Source organism: Rhinopithecus roxellana, chromosome 14 (assembly GCF_007565055.1).
Source record: "Rhinopithecus roxellana isolate Shanxi Qingling chromosome 14, ASM756505v1, whole genome shotgun sequence".
NCBI classification, from domain to species: Eukaryota; Metazoa; Chordata; class Mammalia; order Primates; family Cercopithecidae; genus Rhinopithecus; species Rhinopithecus roxellana.
In genome coordinates, this window is record NC_044562.1 from 95,006,317 (window position 1) to 95,023,035 (window position 16,719).

A 16,719-nucleotide genomic window follows, 5' to 3' on the forward strand; every position below is an offset into this window, starting at 1 on the left:
GCTCACAACTTTTAATCCATCTTTATTAAAGTGAAACTGCTATTTCAATATATGTAGAAAATGACATACTGAATATTTTCACCTCTGGGATTAAAAGGAAGAGAACGTCCTGTTTTTAAGATTTTATAAAAGAAATCTATCTCTAGTACCAAATACCATATTGAGATTATATTCTTGCAGTCTAAAGTTAAGCTATTGTTTAAATGTTTGCATTGTAAAAAGAAAAGTTCATGTGTGTGTGAGATGTCAAAGTGTTATCAAAGATAATCATCAAACAGTATAACAATCATTTAACCCAAAGTCAATGTCCTTTAAATGGAATATATCTTTTTCATTATTTGGTTATGAAATATACAGAAGGTACTCGGGAAGCAACAATGGAAGAGGCAGAAGTATTCTTGGCCCTCAAGAAGCTTACACTCTATGGGGCAATACTAACGTTGAATGAGCAATTACAAGTACAATACAAAAGGAGCTTACATATGGGAAGCTAACCTCTCAGGGAGGGATGAGATTTAAAACTTCTAATGTCATCCTATGCATTGTTAAGGAAGCAAGGAAAGCTCGGGAAATAATTGCATTAAGACATTTGAGCAAGGGTAAAGCAGAAGGGGAAAACCTCAGCTTCTGACTTGAAATAGACAACCTATTCAAGATTTCAGGTGCTTTTTTTTTTTTTTTTGAGACGGAGTCTTGCTCTTGTCCCCCAGGCTGGAGTACAATGGTGCAATCTCAGCTCACTGCAACTTCTGCCTCCCAGGTCCAAGTGATTCTCCTGCCTCAGCCTCCCAAGTAGCTGGGATTACAGGCGCCTGCCACCACGCCCGGCTAATTTTTGTATTTTTAGTAGAGATGGGGTTTCACCATGTTAGCCAGGCTGTTTTTGAACTCCTGACCTCAAGTGATCTGCCTGCCTCAGCCTCCCAAAGTGGTGGGATTACAGGCATGAGCCACCGCACCCAGCCAGATTTCAGGTGCTTTCAAAAAGTAACTGAAATTTCATTTTTATTTAATTCCTTTATTAACATATATAAACCTGAAATTAAGGCAAAAAGTATGATATGAGACTCAAAAAACCTCATATCCTACTCAACCAACTAAAAGTTTTTAGGACTTAAACAGGGCAAAAGGTTTCAATAGCACTAACAGCTCAAGGAATGTATGTTAAACCTTTTGTTTTACATTCGGAAAATCAGAAAACTTGGCTAAACATTGTATATATCAGAAGGTTTTAAAAATAATTTGTAAGATTTAATCTTACCAAAGAAAGCTTGCTCATTTAAAGATACCTTTATACCAGCCTTCATGTCATCAGTGTAAACTGTTTATTAAGAGGGAGTAGTATGAGATACAGAAATAGCATAAACCAAAATCTCACACTTAATCCTTTAATGTTAATTGGATTTCAGAGTGAGTAAAGTATGACTAAAACTCATAGCAATGAGACAAAGCACTGCTTTGTTTTAAAACTGCACATGTGCTTTCTCCCCTGAGAACCTTTGGTTTAGACTTTTTGTACAGTAAGACATTACATATGGTTAGATTTGCAGTCTAAGACCTTAAGTGACACACTCAATGACAGCATTCTTATAAATTATAGCCAATTATAAGTCCTCCTTCTGGTTTCTCTTCTGTGCTTCGTAAATATGTACATCTTTTTCAGGATCATAGTGAACCCTTCTCACAGTAAATTGCCTCTCCAGCATTGCTAAGAAGTTGTTATCCCGTTCATAGCGAATTCGGCATGCTAAAAGAATCACGGAGTGATTGCTACAGAGATGTTCCAGTGTTTGAAGAAGATCTGTGAATGTCTCTTCTAAATATATGATATCAGCTCCAAGTATCAGGTCAAATTCTCCAGGAGAAAAACTCCCCAAATTCTGTCCCCAAGTCAGCTCCTTAACAACAGTTTTGGATTGGATATGAGGAGGTAAGTTGGCTTGAACGTTTGATTTAAGAAATTCTAATGCTACTTTTCGATCCGTGATAGTCACATGAGCACCTACAATGTGGGACAAAGAAAAAGTGATGTGCACATCAGTACAGCTCTGTTAGGTAGAGAGGGGGTCAAGTTAAATGTAGAGTGTCTCTTAAATATTGCATCTGATACACAGAATATCAATCATGCCTTTCATGGACAGCTGCAATAGAAAAATGACTCCTAACTCCTTTTGCACTAACTACTGGTAAAAGTGACTCTGGATTTGCCTCTATGACATACCTGCTATTTGCTAAAATTGTGCCTATAAATTGCAGAACTGGCTGGGCACGGTGGCTCATGCCTTTAATCCCAGCACTTTGGGAGGCCAAAGCGGGCAGATCACCTGAGGTCAGGAGTTGGAGATCAGCCTGGCCAACATGGCTAACTAAAAATACAAAACTAGCCAGGCATGGTGGCGGGTACCTGTAATCCCAGCTACTCGGGAGGCTGAGGCAAGGGAATCGCTTGAACCTGGGAGGCAGAGGTTGCAGAGCTGAGATCTCGCCACTGCACTCCAGCCTAGGTGACAAGAACAAAACTCCATCTCAAAAAAAAAAAAAAAAGCAGAATTAAGCAGTGACACGGCTGATGCTTCTGAATTCTGCCAACAGAGCTGGCCCATACTTTATTCATTAGGTCATTATCTTTTTTTTTTTTTTTTTTGAGACAGCGTCTTGCTCTGTCGCCCAGGCTGGAGTGCAGTGGCGCGATCTCAGCTCACTGCAAGCTCTGCCTCCCGGGTTCACGCCATTCTCCTGCCTCAGCCTCCTGAGTAGCTGGGACTACAGGCGCCTGCCACCATGCCCGGCTAATTTTTTGTATTTTTAGTCGAGACAGGGTTTCACCATGTTAGCCAGGATGGTCTCCATCTCCTGACCTTGTGATCCGCCCGCCTTGGCCTCCCAAAGGTCATTATCTTGAAGTCAGTTGGCCGCAGGGTAAAATGGAATCCAAGAATGAAAAATCTGGGAGCAGGCCAGGTATGGTGGCTCATGCCTGTAATCTCAGCACTTAGGGAGGCTGAGGTGGGAGAAGCTCTTGAGCCCAGGAGTTCAAGACCAGCCTGGGTAACACAGGGGACTCCATCTCTACAAATAATTTTTGTTTTTAATTAAGCACAGTGCACACCTGTGGTCCTAGCTACTCAGGAGGCATGGGTGGGATATCATGTGAGCGTGGAAGGTCAGGGCTGCAGTGAACTGTTATTATGCCAATACACTCCAGCCTGGGCAACAGAGCAACACCCGGTCTCAAAAAAAAAAAAAAAAAAAAAAAATCTGGGAGCAGACTGTTATTGCAAAGAGGACAAGATACCAAAAACAGGGAAAGGCTGTTTTGTAAGGTTACAGTTTTAAAAAGAATCATGGAAGAAATAAATTGGCTACTAAGAAATCCCAGTCCACTTCTCCTTAGGTTGTTATGAAGCAGCCAACTTACATGTTTTCCATATATAGTTATTGAAAAATTGTAAGCTTAAAAATTACTTAAGTATATTACAGTAATGTAAGTTAAAATGCTTGTTCTTAATGCTAAGTTTCTACACACAGTGTAGAAAGTTAAACTGTTTCTTATGGATTGTTGACAAAAAGATCCTTTTTTTTGAACCAATGTGGGTAAGAGACGACCTTAAGGTGGAGCAAGCACGTAAGATCAGGTTGGATCCACCTCATCTACGTTGTAGGAAAGATATAATAATACGTGTAATACTCTTTACTTCTGGCCCCAGAAATTCCGAAATTTAAAATTATGTTTCAATCTTTCATAAAATTCTTTCCATTTGCATCCTTCTTCAGTTTGTAATCTTCATAGGTAATCTTCCCACAGGATTCCAGACTAGCTGCAGTAAGCACTATTTCAGTGGCATCTGAAACTCAGTGTTTCTTATCTTGACACATAAATTAGGGCAGTAATTCAATTTGAAATTTACAGTCCTAGTATGAGATACTGATGAAAATGCTCAAGTTGTTGAATTTTAGAAGCCTGAACCTACCACTTTGACCATTCATTGCTAGACAGTGTATTGCCCAATGGGCAGATTTCAATGATAGTTTTCATCTCTTCTGACAATAAAAATTGCAGACAGCCAGGCCAAGTGGCTCACACCTGTAATCCGAGCACTCTGGGAGGCTGAGGCAGTAGCATCACTTGAGCCCAGGAGTTCAAGACCAGTCCTGACAACATAGAGAGACTCCATCTCCACAAAAAATTAAAAAATTAGCCACGCATGGTGGCACTATTCAGGAGGCTGAGGTGGGAGGATCGCTGGAGCCCAGGAGGTCAAGGCTGCACTTAAAGAACAACTTTAGGCCAGGCACAGTGGCTCATGCCTGTAATCCCAGCATTTTAGGAGGCCGAGGCAGGCAGATCACGATGGTCAAGAGATCAAGACCATCCTGGCCAACATGGTGAAACCCCATCTCTACTAAAAATACAAAAATTTAGCTGGGCGTGGTGGCGCACGCCTATAGTCCCAGCCACTCAGGAGGCTGAAGCAGGAGAATTGCTTGAACTCGGGAGGCGGAGGTTGCAGTGAGCCGAGATCGTACCACTGCACTCCAGCCTGGCGACCCAGTGAGACTCCGTCTTAAAAAAAAAAAAAAAGAAAAAGAAGAGCAACTTTAACTTAGCACTTAACAAGTACTTTCACTTACATTACTGTCATACAATTCAGTAATTTTTCAGTGATTATATATGTATTACATAAACACATATAGATTGGCTGCTTCATAACAGCCTAAGGAGAGGTGGACTGGGATTTCTTAATAGCCAATTTCTCGATTCTGTTTTTTTTTTTTTTTTTTTTTTAATATACAGAGAGGGTTTTGCCATGTTGTCCAGGCTGGTCTCCAACCCCTGGGCTCAAGCAATCCACCTGTCTTGGCCTCCCAAAGTGCTGGGATTATAGGCCTGAGCCACTGTACCCAGCCCTATCATTCTTTTTTAAAATTTTAACCTCACGAAACAGGCTTTCCCTATTTTTGGTATTTTGTCATGTGAGCAATGAGCCATAGTCATGCCACTGCACACCAGCCTGGGCAACAGAGCGAGACCCTATCTCTTAAAAAAAAAAAAAAAAAAATGCAGACAGCCTCTTCCAGGGTTTGAGTTAGAAGTGTATCTCTGAAATTTCTTAACAGTACACAGAGCACTCTGCAGGCAGTATTGGAGTGACTGAGTCATCTGCACATCACCTCAGTATTCATTTTACCAGCTCATAAAGGCCTTCTCTAATGTCTGTCCCAGGCATTTCAAAGACTACTTCTAATCTGGTAGGTACTCCAGAAGTCTGAATAGGAACTTAATGTCAGTTGACCACTCCCTGTAATTCCACACATATCTGAATGACTACCATCAGCCACGGGACAGAAATCTCTCCCCTCATACAACTTACATTCAAGTGAGAGACAGAATATCCGGCTGGGTGCGGCAGCTCACACTTGTAATCTCAGCACTTTGGGAGGCCAAGATGGGTGGATCACCTGAGGTCAGGAGTTCGAGACCAGCCTGGCCAACTGTCTCTACTAAAAATACAAAAAATTATCCAGGTGTGGTGGCAGGCGCCTCTAATCCCAGCTACTCAGGAGACTGAGGCAGGAGAATGGCTTGAACCTGGGAGGCGGAGGTTGCAGTGAGCCAAGATCATCCCACTGTACTCCAGCCTGGGCAACAAGAGCAAAACTTCCTATCAAAAAAAAAAAAAAAAATACAGTAAAACCCAGCAGCAGCATTTCCTTCAGCCCCTCTCAGCCACAGAGGCACAGACCGGGGACAGTGGAAGGCTGCAGTTAACCTGGCTTGTTTTGAAGCAAAGAAAGGGAGGGTGTCAGTGTCAACCGTGCATGAAGATGGTGATAAAATGACTGCCCGTGAGATTTATGCTAGGTAAGGAGGGTGAGACAGTATTTAGTTCAGAAAAGACTAATGGAAACTGACCCAATAAGACAACACAGTATGCTGTCAATTAGTAATGGGAAAAGAATGTATAAACATGTCAGCACTTTTCATTTTAGTTTTATAACACCTTATTTATGCAAACATTCAAGCACATACTATGTGCTAGAGATACAAAGATGAGGAAGAAAGTCCTTACCCGGAACTCAAAGTCTCACACGGGAGAGACACATAAACACAGTTGGGATGCAGTGTGGGAAGAAAAATAATAGAAACATGAGGCCGGGCGCGGTGGCTCAAGCCTGTAATCCCAGCACTTTGGGAGGCCGAGACGGGCGGATCACAAGGTCAGGAGATCGAGACCATCCTGGCTAACACAGTGAAACCCCGTCTCTACTAAAAATACAAAAAACTAGCCGGGCGAGGTGGCGGGCGCCTGTAGTCCCAGCTACTCGGGAGGCTGAGGCAGGAGAATGGCGTGAACCTGGGAGGCGGAGCTTGCAGTGAGCTGAGATCTGGCCACTGCACTCCAGCCCGGGTGACAGAGCAAGACTCCGTCTCAAAAAAAAAAAAAAAAAAAAAAAAAAAAAAAAAAAAAAAAAAAAAAAAAGAAACATGAGTGTGCACAGGAAATCACAAAGGAGAAATTCTTCAAGAGGAGCAGAGGTCAAAGAAAACTTCCCAAAGGAAGGGAAATCTGAGCTTACGCTTAAAAGATGAGGCATGAACCAAGGGAAAGGTGTGAAGAAAGGGCATCCAAGGCAGATGGGACAGGCCAGAGCAGGAGGTGTGTCCAGGAACTTCATGCACTGCAATCTTGCTGAGAAAAAGTGAGGCTGAAGAGTCAGACAGGATGAGATAACAAAGCCTTACTAAGACAGCTGGGATTTAGCCTGCAGGCAGGCAGTGGGAAGCCAGAGAAGTGTTCAAGCACAGGTCATGCCATCGATTTTGCATTTTAGATGGGCCACTCTAACAGCTATTGAGAAAGTAGGTTTAAAAAGACAAACAGAGGCAGATAGGCCAGGTGGAAGAGTGATGTGGTCATGCAGGCAGGTGACAGATGATGAGCGCTCAAGCCAGGCAGTGGGAGGGGACAGAGAGAGATAGATCCAGGAAATAGTTAAAAGACAGAATCAGCGGGACTCCAAGGGGTAGGGGAGGTAGAAGGGGAGTCTAGGAGTTGGGGGGGCAGTGACTACTTGGAAGGCGATGCCAACTCAGAATAAAGGAGGAAGAACGAGTTTAGAACGAGAAGCGTTTGGGTTTAAACAGATACCATTTGAAGTGCTGGGAGATAGCCAGGGACAGATATCCAGCTTTCAGTTAAACACACAAGCCAAAAGTTCAGCTGAGATTTGCACTCGAATTACAGAAAAGTTGAAGATGGTATCTTCCTGAGCATTATATTTCAAGACAGTGGTCCACAGGCTTCGCTAGGCATCAAATCACATGGGAAGCTTTTAAAGTTCAGATTCCCTGACCCCATCCCAATTTACAGAATCCTCCTATCTTCAAGATGGGGTGTTTTTATTCTATGGATATAGCAGTTCCCTCTTATCTGCAATGGATATGTTCCAAGACCCCCAGTGGATGCCTGAAACCACAGATAGTAACAAACCCTGTATATAAGATGTTTTTCCAATATGTATACACCTATGGTAAAGTTTAATTTCTACATTAGGCACAGTAAGAGATAAACAATAAATAATGAAACAGGATAATTATAACAATATACCATAATAAAAGTTATGGGTAGATCACAAGGTCAGGAGTTCAAAACTAGCCTGGCCAAGAAATCCCATCTCTACTAAAAATACAAAACAAAATTAGCCTGGCATGGTGGCAGGTGCCTGTAATACCAGCTACTCAAGAGGCTGAGGCAGGAGAATTGCTTGAACGGGAGCGGGGGGTGGGAGGGAGCAGGCGGAGGTTGAAGTGAGCTGAGATCGCATCACTGCACTCCAGCCTGGGTGACAGAGTGAGACTACGTCTCAAAAACAACAACAAAAGGTATGTGAATGTGGTCGGTCTGTCTGTCTGTCTCTCTCTCTCTCTCTCTGTCTCTCTCTCTCTCTCTCTCTCTCTCTCTCTCAAAATATCATACTCTAGTCACCGGTTTTCAGACCAAGGCTGACAGTGGGTAACTGAAGCCGGGGAAAGTGATCACAGATGAGGGGGGACTACTATAGTTCCAAGTAGCATTAAGGCCAGGGAGATTTTCAAACTAAGAACCAGCGTTTGAGAGTCAGATTGGATTCAAATTCTAAGCACAATCCATTAGCTTTGTGACCTCAGGCAAGTTACTTACCCTCCAAGAAGCCTTCCTTTCACCAATGGAAGGGCGCTATAAGTAGGTAAGGCCTACTTACCATGCAGGGTCACTGTGAGAATGAAAGGGTGTAATGCACAGTCCTCAGAACACAGGAACTGCTCAGGAATTAGCAGCTGGTTTAACAGGAAAGTCTCATCACCCTATATAAATATCTACATAGCACTGCTTTTGTGTGTGTGTGTGTGTTCTTTCTTTACCTCTACCCACTAAACTCAGAACATAAGCTTCCAGGGACACCTGCCAGCCTGTTTACTGCTCCATCCAGTGGACCGCCAGGCTTGTGGTGGGTTCTCCCCAAATTCAGGAATAAATGACTAAGGTTACAAAAAGGGAAAATACTTTAAAAAGAGTAATAATCTCTTCCTGATATTTCAAAATCACTACCTGTTTTAGTACTCACTGATTCTATTTTGAAGAGATTAACATCTTGTTACCCTCAGGCTCCAACAGCAAAACTTCTCCAGCCTAATACTTTGTAGCTACTACAAATAGGGAGTATGAAAATCATACAGTAGCAGAAAAATGCTTATGACACAATGTGAAAACATCATTTGTATAGGTGTGTATATACAGATACACAACACACACACACATCCACAGACATATATATTCACATATATATAATCATAATTACAACTATGATTAAAAATACAGATGGAGAGACAAAACACACCAAAATACTAATGGTAACTATGTTGCAGAGTCATGAATAATTAGAATCATTGGTGAGTTTTTTTCCCTTTTCTTTAAGCTTACTTTTGTAATAGAGTTACATCAGTTTTATAACAAAAATATTTTCATAATTTAAAAAATTATTTCTCTATCTCTGCTGCTTGAATCAGAATAAATTTCCGTGATTTTCAAAAAGCCTTCAATCTAGTTTGTTCATCTCTTATTCCAGAATTATTTGAGTAAATACTGAGTGGTAGGTGTTGTCCAAGGGCCAAGGGCACACAATGAAACATGGTCCCTTTCCTCAGGAGCCCTGGCCTGCCAGGAGAGACAGACACATGAAACACCTGCCTGCAATAAAATGTGACAGAGCTGTGATAGAGGTAGGAGTATTCCAACCGCTATGGGGAAAAGAAGGCAGAAATTAACCCTTTGCAGTGGGGCAGGAAAGAACTCCACAAGGCCACAGTGTAGCCTGGCCATGAAGCATGCTTTGCTTCATGGTGGTATCTGAAATACCGTATTCTGACTTTCCCAACCTCAGAGATCCAGATTGCTAGATCAGAAAAAGCAGTACTCAGAGAGTAATCAACACTCGTGGAGCATTCCCTTTGTGTCACTCAATGAGCCAGCAGATGTTACACACACATCTCATTGGTTCCTCACTGTGGAGTAAATATAACTATTATGCACAATGTACAGATGGGGTAATCAATGTTTAGAGGTTAAGCAACTTGCCCAAGGTCACAAAACTAGTAAGAATGAAAAGAAAAGTCAAAACCAAGTATAACTAAGCCTATGCACTTTGCTACACTAACATGTCTATATACCAGCCAATAGTTTTTGCATGAAGCCCTGGTTCTCAGGAGGAAACAGAAGACACTTCATTTCCCCTTATGTAACTCTTCTCATATCAGCAGAGAGAGGAGTTGGAATTACAGAAAAAAAATAAAATAGGCCGGGCGCAGTGGCTCACTCCTGTAATCTCAGCACTTTGGGAGGCCAAGGTGGGCAGATCACTTGAGGTCGGGAGTTCAAGACCAGCCTGGCCAACATGGTAAAACCCCGTCTCTACCAAAAATAAAAAATTAGTTGGGCATGGTGGCACGCGCCTGTAGTCCCAGCTACTCAGGAAGCTGAGGCAGGAGAATCGCTTGAACCCAGGAGGTGGAGGTTGCAGTGAGCCGAGATCATGCCACTGCACTACAGCCTGGGCAACAGAGTGAGACTCCATCTCAAAAAATAAATAAATAAATAAAATAAAATAACTAACTGTGTCTAACAAGCCTGGTTTTGAGTCCCAGATCTCCAGGGATCGGGACTTCAGAAAGTAGCTTAATCTCCCAGAATTCCAGCTTTGTTTGAAAAATGAAAATTAAAAATAATACCTAACATACACGGGGATGTTATAAGGCTCACCTGAAAAGAATAAAAGGCAGTGTACCAGCCAGGGCTTCACTGATGACTTAAGTGCCCTGGTCGAAGAGGACGGACATCTCCGTCAATTTATACAGACTTTTTTTTTTTTTTTTTTTTTTTTTTTGAGACAGAGTCTGGCTCTGTCGCCCAGGCTGGAGTGCAGTGGCCGGATCTCAGCTCACTGCAAGCTCCGCCTCCTGGGCTTACGCCATTCTCCTGCCTCAGCCTCCTGAGTAGCTGGGACTACAGGCGCCCGCCACATCGTCCGGCTAGTTTTTTTTGTATTTTTTTAATAGAGACGGGGTTTCAACATGTTAGCCAGGATGGTCTCGATCTCCTGACCTCGTGATCTGCCCATCTCGGCCTCCCAAAGTGCTGGGATTACAGGCTTGAGCCACCGCGCCTGGCCCTATACAGACTTTTAACCACCACCCCTGCCCATGCTCCCTATCGAATTTTGGAAAGTAACAGCTAAGCAGAAAAAGGAATAGTGAAAAAGAATTGGGTTTCTGGAAAACAGGCAAAACAAAAGAGGGGCTTTAGCTAGTCCTCAAATATCTGTAGACAATGTGATGGGTTTAGAATACTCTAGAATCCTGGATCCTTCCTACCCGAGTGTGGTCTGAGAACTAGCAGTGTCGGCATCACTACTGACATTTCTATTTCTTGTTAGAAATGCAGGTTCCCAGGCCCTAGTCCAGCCCTGCCAAATCAGAATCTGCATTTTAACAAGAGCACCAGGTGACAATATGGAAGTGATAAATATCATACATGGTATCTTGAAAGCTGGTCTATCCTTATGATTAGATAGCTTGAACTATATATGTCAGAAGTTATAGAAATGAGTCAATAGTCAATAATAAAAATAACAATGAAGCCTAAAAATGCTCCAGCTCCAGGCCTCAATTAATGTCTGTATACCAAATTTTAAAATGACAAGCCTTGATATCAAGTCAGAACTGTATGCTGTTCATACAACTTTAAAAATAAGAAGTCAGTACAAACTATAGTGGGGGCTAAACCTCCCTACAAGAGAAAAACCAGCAAAGTTCCCTCAGCAATGAAGAAAAGATTATCTGCTCTATCTCCCTCACAGGGTTAAATCTGATAGTCTATGGGAAAGAAAGCCCCTTAATGTGAAAAAACTCTATGCATGGGCAAGATTATTCTCCTGGAATCGACTCACTTGAAGACCGTATTATTGGCATCACAGAACTGAAGCAATCTCCCATGGGAAGTATAAATAACAGTGTGTGTGTGAGACAGAAATTAGAGAGAGAAATTAGAGAGAGAGAGCGAAATTAGCCTGTTAGCCTCACTGGAGTTAAGAGCCCCAGCAGTTGGCCCACAATTCATAAGTATAAGCAAAAGATAATAACCCAGTAAGGGGAAAACCCACAATGGGTTTTGTGCTAAGAAAACAGCAAATGCACCTCTCAATGAGTTCTGCTCACTAAGGAGTCAATGCATGACACTCACCCAGCAAGGCAGCCACTATGCCCACCAGCCCCGTGCCAGCACCCAGCTCCACGGCAGAACGGCCCCTGAGCTCCACGGCTCCCATCTCCAGATACGTGGAAAGAACGATGGCCTGAGTGAAAACACAGCGTGATGATGATTAAGGTCAACATGTGCTTGAGTAGCTGCAGGGTTTCAGGTCAGCTACACACATACCTCTCCCACTTCGAGGTTCAATTCCCAACTTAACACACACAGGAACTTAGCTGGTGAAGCAAGGTAACCTCCCCCTTAAGAGCAAGCACAGGGTCCCACAGCAATGCCCAGAGACGATGCCCACACTAAATGGGGTCCTGCTGGATCTGGAAGCTTAATTTTATTTTTTTATTTATTTATTTTTTTTAGATGAGAGTCTCAGTCCATCTGTCACCCAGGCTGGAGTGCAGTGGCACAATTTCGGCTCACTGCAACCTCCGCCTCCCAAGCTCAAGTGATTCTCCCACCTCGGCCCCCCCAGTAACTGGGACCACAGGCATGTACCACCACACCCAGCTATTTTTTGTAGTTTTTTTGGTAGCGATGGGGTTTCGCCATATTGGCCAGGCTGGTCTTGAACTCCTGAGTTCAAGTGATCCGCCTGCCTCGGCTTCCCAAAATGCTAGGATTACAGGCGTGAGCTACCACACCCAGCCTGGCAAACTTAACTTTTTACTGTATCACGGCACTTTTACACTTGAAGTTTACACAACTATTCTGCAAGAACTGACGTGAACAATTTCTATGATTTTGTTTAAGGGAACGCCCAGTTCCTAAACCAAACTCAAGTCAGCAAAGCCACAACTTCACCCATAGGGAAAAAGCAACACATTGCCCAAGGCTCTCTGAGCTGTGTCACTGATGGTCATCGCCCCACAGGGGCCCTCACCATACATTTTGGGCATCAGAAGGTAAGTTCTGGCCAAAATTTTGGATACTTGATGTGTGGTTTAGCATTTGCTTATGACCCTACAGAAAGAAGTATATAAAGTTAACATAACTTTTACTATAATTTATTTCTCACAGCCACATATTGTGAGTATAATTGGCAATTCCTCTTGGTATTTAGGAGACTTCCCATCATTATTATTTATTTATTTATTTTTTTTTTTTTTTTTGAGATGTACGCTCACTTTTGGATTACAGGTGCAAGCCACCACACCAGGCATATATCTTTATTATTACCAGAGTAATTTTCATGTAATTACCTGGACTGGATTCCTAGAAGTGGTATTACTACGATATTGAGATTTTTATTCCTATGTGTTTAACATCCCTAACAATGTTAAAACTGTCAAACTATATTTATGCCAATCATGCATTCAACATTGAGTTCCCACTGAGTCCTAGGTTTGGGCTAGATGCTAGGGGCACAAGTCAGAACAGTGCTGCCAGGGGAAGAAGTGAAAAAGCAGTTACAATTTTTTAACGATTGTAACTATGGAAAACTTACAGCATATAATCTTCGTTTTGGGCTCTGCCACTTTACAATACTCTGTGAATAAAGAGACTAACTCGGCAGGGCGCAGTGGCTCACGCCTGTAATCCCAATACTTTGGGAGGCTGAGGCGGGCAGATCACTTGAGGTCGGGGGTTCCAGACCAGCCTGGCCAACATGTCGAAACCCCATCTCTACCAAAAAATACAAAAATTAGCCGGGTGTGGTGGCGCGTACCTGTAGCCCCAGCTACTCCAGAGGCCGAGGTGTGAGAATCACTTGACTCCAGGAAGCGGAGGCTGCTGTGAGCCGGGATTGCGCCACTGCACTCCAACCTGGGCAACACAGAGAGACGATGTCTCAAAAAAAAAAAAAAAAAAAAAAAAAAAAAAGAGAGAATCCGTGTCCAAAGCAGTTGGGAGCTTTCCTTCCGATCCTCTCTGACCCAGTGGGTAATTTACTGGCAAGTCATTAACTTTCCTCAGCTTTCATTTACTCACCTTAAAAATGTAATCTATGTGGGGGGACAAGAGGAGTGACGTAAGGGATACCGGTTTGGAATGGCAGTGATAGTAAAACTTTTAAAATTGAAGCGGTGATAGTTGCACTACTCTGGGAATATGCTAAATTTTTAAAACCGCACAGAATTGTGCACTTTAAATAGGTGAAGCTGGCCGGGCGCAGTGGCTCACGCCTGTAATCCCAGCACTTTGGGAGGCCGAGGCGGGCGGATCACGAGGTCAAAAGATCGAGACCATCCTTGCCAACATGGTGAAAACCTGTCTCTACTAAAAAAAAAATACAAAAAATTAGCCTGGCGTGGTGGCGGGTGCCTGTAGTCCCAGCTACTCAGGAGGCTGAGGCAAGAGAATGGCATGAACCCGGGAGGCGGAGCTAGCAGTGAGCCGAGATCGCGCCACTGCACTCCAGCCTGGGCGACAGAGCAAGACTCGAGACTCTGTCTCAAAAAAAAAAAAAAAAGGTGAAGTGTATGGTATGTGAATTACATCTCAATAAAGCTGTTTTAAAAAAATAAAAGTCAGTCTTACAAGTCTTACAAGCAAGTGTGGACGTTTTCGGGGGTCCCACAGGGCTTACTTACCGCATCCCAAACCACTGCTGCGACTCCCAGGTGTCTCCAGTCCTGCCGGATCTGGATCGTGTGGTTTGCAAAGGAAAAGGTTGCAAGAGGCTTGTGGAATTTCTGCAACCCCAATTCCGTGGTCTCCTCATAGGGCACCAGGGCCATCCCGCCTGCACCCCTCTGCTCAGACCTGTCGTGCAAAAGAATCTTGGGTGACGCTCTGGCCAAAAGATACATTATCTCTTAACTAACTCCAAATGCTTTTACGGTTGTTTTACAAGTTCAAAAGAAAAAAAATACAAACAGGTGAAGGAAGCCTTTGTCCAATTTCTTTTGCATGTCTCTTCCGAACCTGAGTGAGATTTGGCTCGGAACTTGTGTCAACGGATGTCTTCGGAGAAGGAAAAAAAAAAAAAAGCCCAGAACATTCCAACTTCCGCAGAATGCCCTACACATTGCACTCCTACCACTCCGTGAATTCAGAGCTGCACAGGCGGTGGAACTGACGGTGACCGCCCAGGGCCCCAGGGCAGCGGAGAAAGCAGCGCTTCCAATCCAGACCCAGGAGTCGGGACAGCAGCTGCAGCCAGCCGGGCGGCCCGGGTTCTTTTGTTACGGTTTCGCCACCCACCTCCCCTCCTCCATCGGCTGCTTCAATAGTGATAACAATGGTACCGAACCTGCCCTTAAACTGGGTGTTAGCGGTTTGATAAGCCAGAAATATACGGTCGCCGCAGTTCCGTCCTCCCGGGACTGGAGCGACACTGGGGGTCTCCGAGTGGCTCAAGGGGACAGCAGGGGCTCGGAGGCCTCCCCGAGGTCCCCCTAGAGCTGCCCCCCACTCACCCCTCTCCCGGGCCAACCAGTGCGCCCTTCCTGCCCGCGGGCCCCGGAGCGGCGGCATCCCTCCAGGGGTGAGAGGGAGATCAGGCGAGGCCGGGCACAGGGCCTCTCAGGATCCCCCGCCCGGGCGGGGCGCCGTGAGCTGCCCGGATGAGCGCCCAGGGCTCGCCCAGGCCGGGCGGAGGCGTCGCCACGCCGGTACTTACGGCTCGGGAGGCGGCCCCGAGGCGCACGCTCAGCTTTCCCCGCCCCGGGCTGGCTGCGGAAACCGCCGGCCTTAAAGAGCCCACGAGGCGGAGGCGGAGGCGGGCGGCCCCGGCCCGGGGCCACGCGTTTCCGGTCTCCTGGCACCCCGCCCCCTGCAGGTGTCCCTGGAGCCTAGGGCGGAGCCGGGCCGTGGCGCGGAGAAGGAGTGACGTTGCGGGGAGGGGAGACCGGGGTTTTCCCGCGTGCATCCCCAAGTACGCGGCCGACCTAATCCGTTTCCCCGGCCGCCGAGGGAAGCGCTGTGGGGGCAGGAGCGAGAGCGAGACCAGGGTGCCGAGCAGCCGCGGGTGCGCAGGGAGAGCATGGGATGCCCCGGCCTCTCCCAGCCGGAGGGAAAAGCCACCCACCTGGCGTTGAATGTACTCCTTACCTTTCTAGCATGTGCTCCACCGCTCTCTGCCTCTGACTTTCTCGCTTGCGCCTTATGCCTGTTTTTTAGTTTTAAAGGTGGCGGGTTAGCGGGTGATGAAGAAAGCTCCCTACGAAGAATGCGTGGTCACTCTGGTCTCCGCGTCTCCACTGTGGGGTCCGAAGCGGCGTAATAGCCCGCTTGGCGGCAATCGAGTGGAAAAGTCACAAAACCCTTCTCAACTAAAGCGCGGTGGGGGAAGTGAACACGTGGCGCCCGAGTGTTAAGTTTTTTAAATGGGTCTGGGGACGCGGCGGGCTCCTGCTGCAGTCGGGAGCGCGGAGCTGCGGGCGCGCGCTCGGTCCCAGCCCCTGCCCCGGGCGGCGCTGCAGACTCCAGTGCCCCAGTCTCCCTCCTCCCGATGCCGAGGCGCACCTGCCCGTGAGGACCCACGCTGGACGTGGAAGGTGTCGAGGGCCTGGCACCCCGGCCGCAGGCCCTGGCAGAGAGCGCGGCTGAAGTGGGTCCCCTTGAGTGGGACCGCGCGGGGGCCGGTATCCTCCCGAGGCAGGCTTCCTTTTCCTCCAGGGCCCCCTAGCCCGCGTCGCCCGCCGCACTCTCAGCGCGGCTGCACATTAGAACGAACTGGGGTAAACTCCCTTACCCGCGCCCCGGCCCGGAGAGCTGGCCATGGAAGGGGGCCCAGAGCGCTGATTTTTGTTTGTTTTTGAGACGGAGTCTCTGACGCCCAGGCTGGAGTGCAAGGGCGCGATCTCAGCTCACTGCATTCTCCGCCTTCCGGGTTCAAGCGATTCTCCTGCCTCGGTGTCCCGAGTAGCTGGGATTACAGGCCTACACCAGAAATTTTTGTGGGATTTTTGTTTGTTTGTTTGAGACGGAGTCTTGCTCTGTCGCCCAGGCTGGAGTGCAGTGGCGCGATCTCGGC

At 45.8% G+C, this 16,719-nt stretch overlaps 1 protein-coding gene across 11 annotated transcripts in view; it reads right to left on the bottom strand.

Moving 5' to 3' along the window:
• METTL21A (methyltransferase like 21A) overlaps nucleotides 1-16,420 on the bottom strand; it is a 58,255-nt gene extending 41,835 nt beyond the window's left edge. The window contains exons 1-4 of one of the 11 annotated variants that reach the window (XM_030916149.1): nucleotides 15,795-16,420; nucleotides 14,333-14,504; nucleotides 11,778-11,889; nucleotides 7-2,002 (exon numbers count right to left, since the gene is read on the bottom strand). In XM_030916149.1, coding sequence (XP_030772009.1) covers nucleotides 1,605-2,002; nucleotides 11,778-11,889; nucleotides 14,333-14,504; nucleotides 15,795-15,805 — 693 coding nt within the window. In that variant the 5' untranslated portion in view covers nucleotides 15,806-16,420 and the 3' untranslated portion in view covers nucleotides 7-1,604. The other 10 variants (XM_010386073.2, XM_010386071.2, XM_030916150.1 and 7 more) reach the window with 10 other exon arrangements.
• Nucleotides 16,421-16,719: the final 299 nt, after the last annotated feature.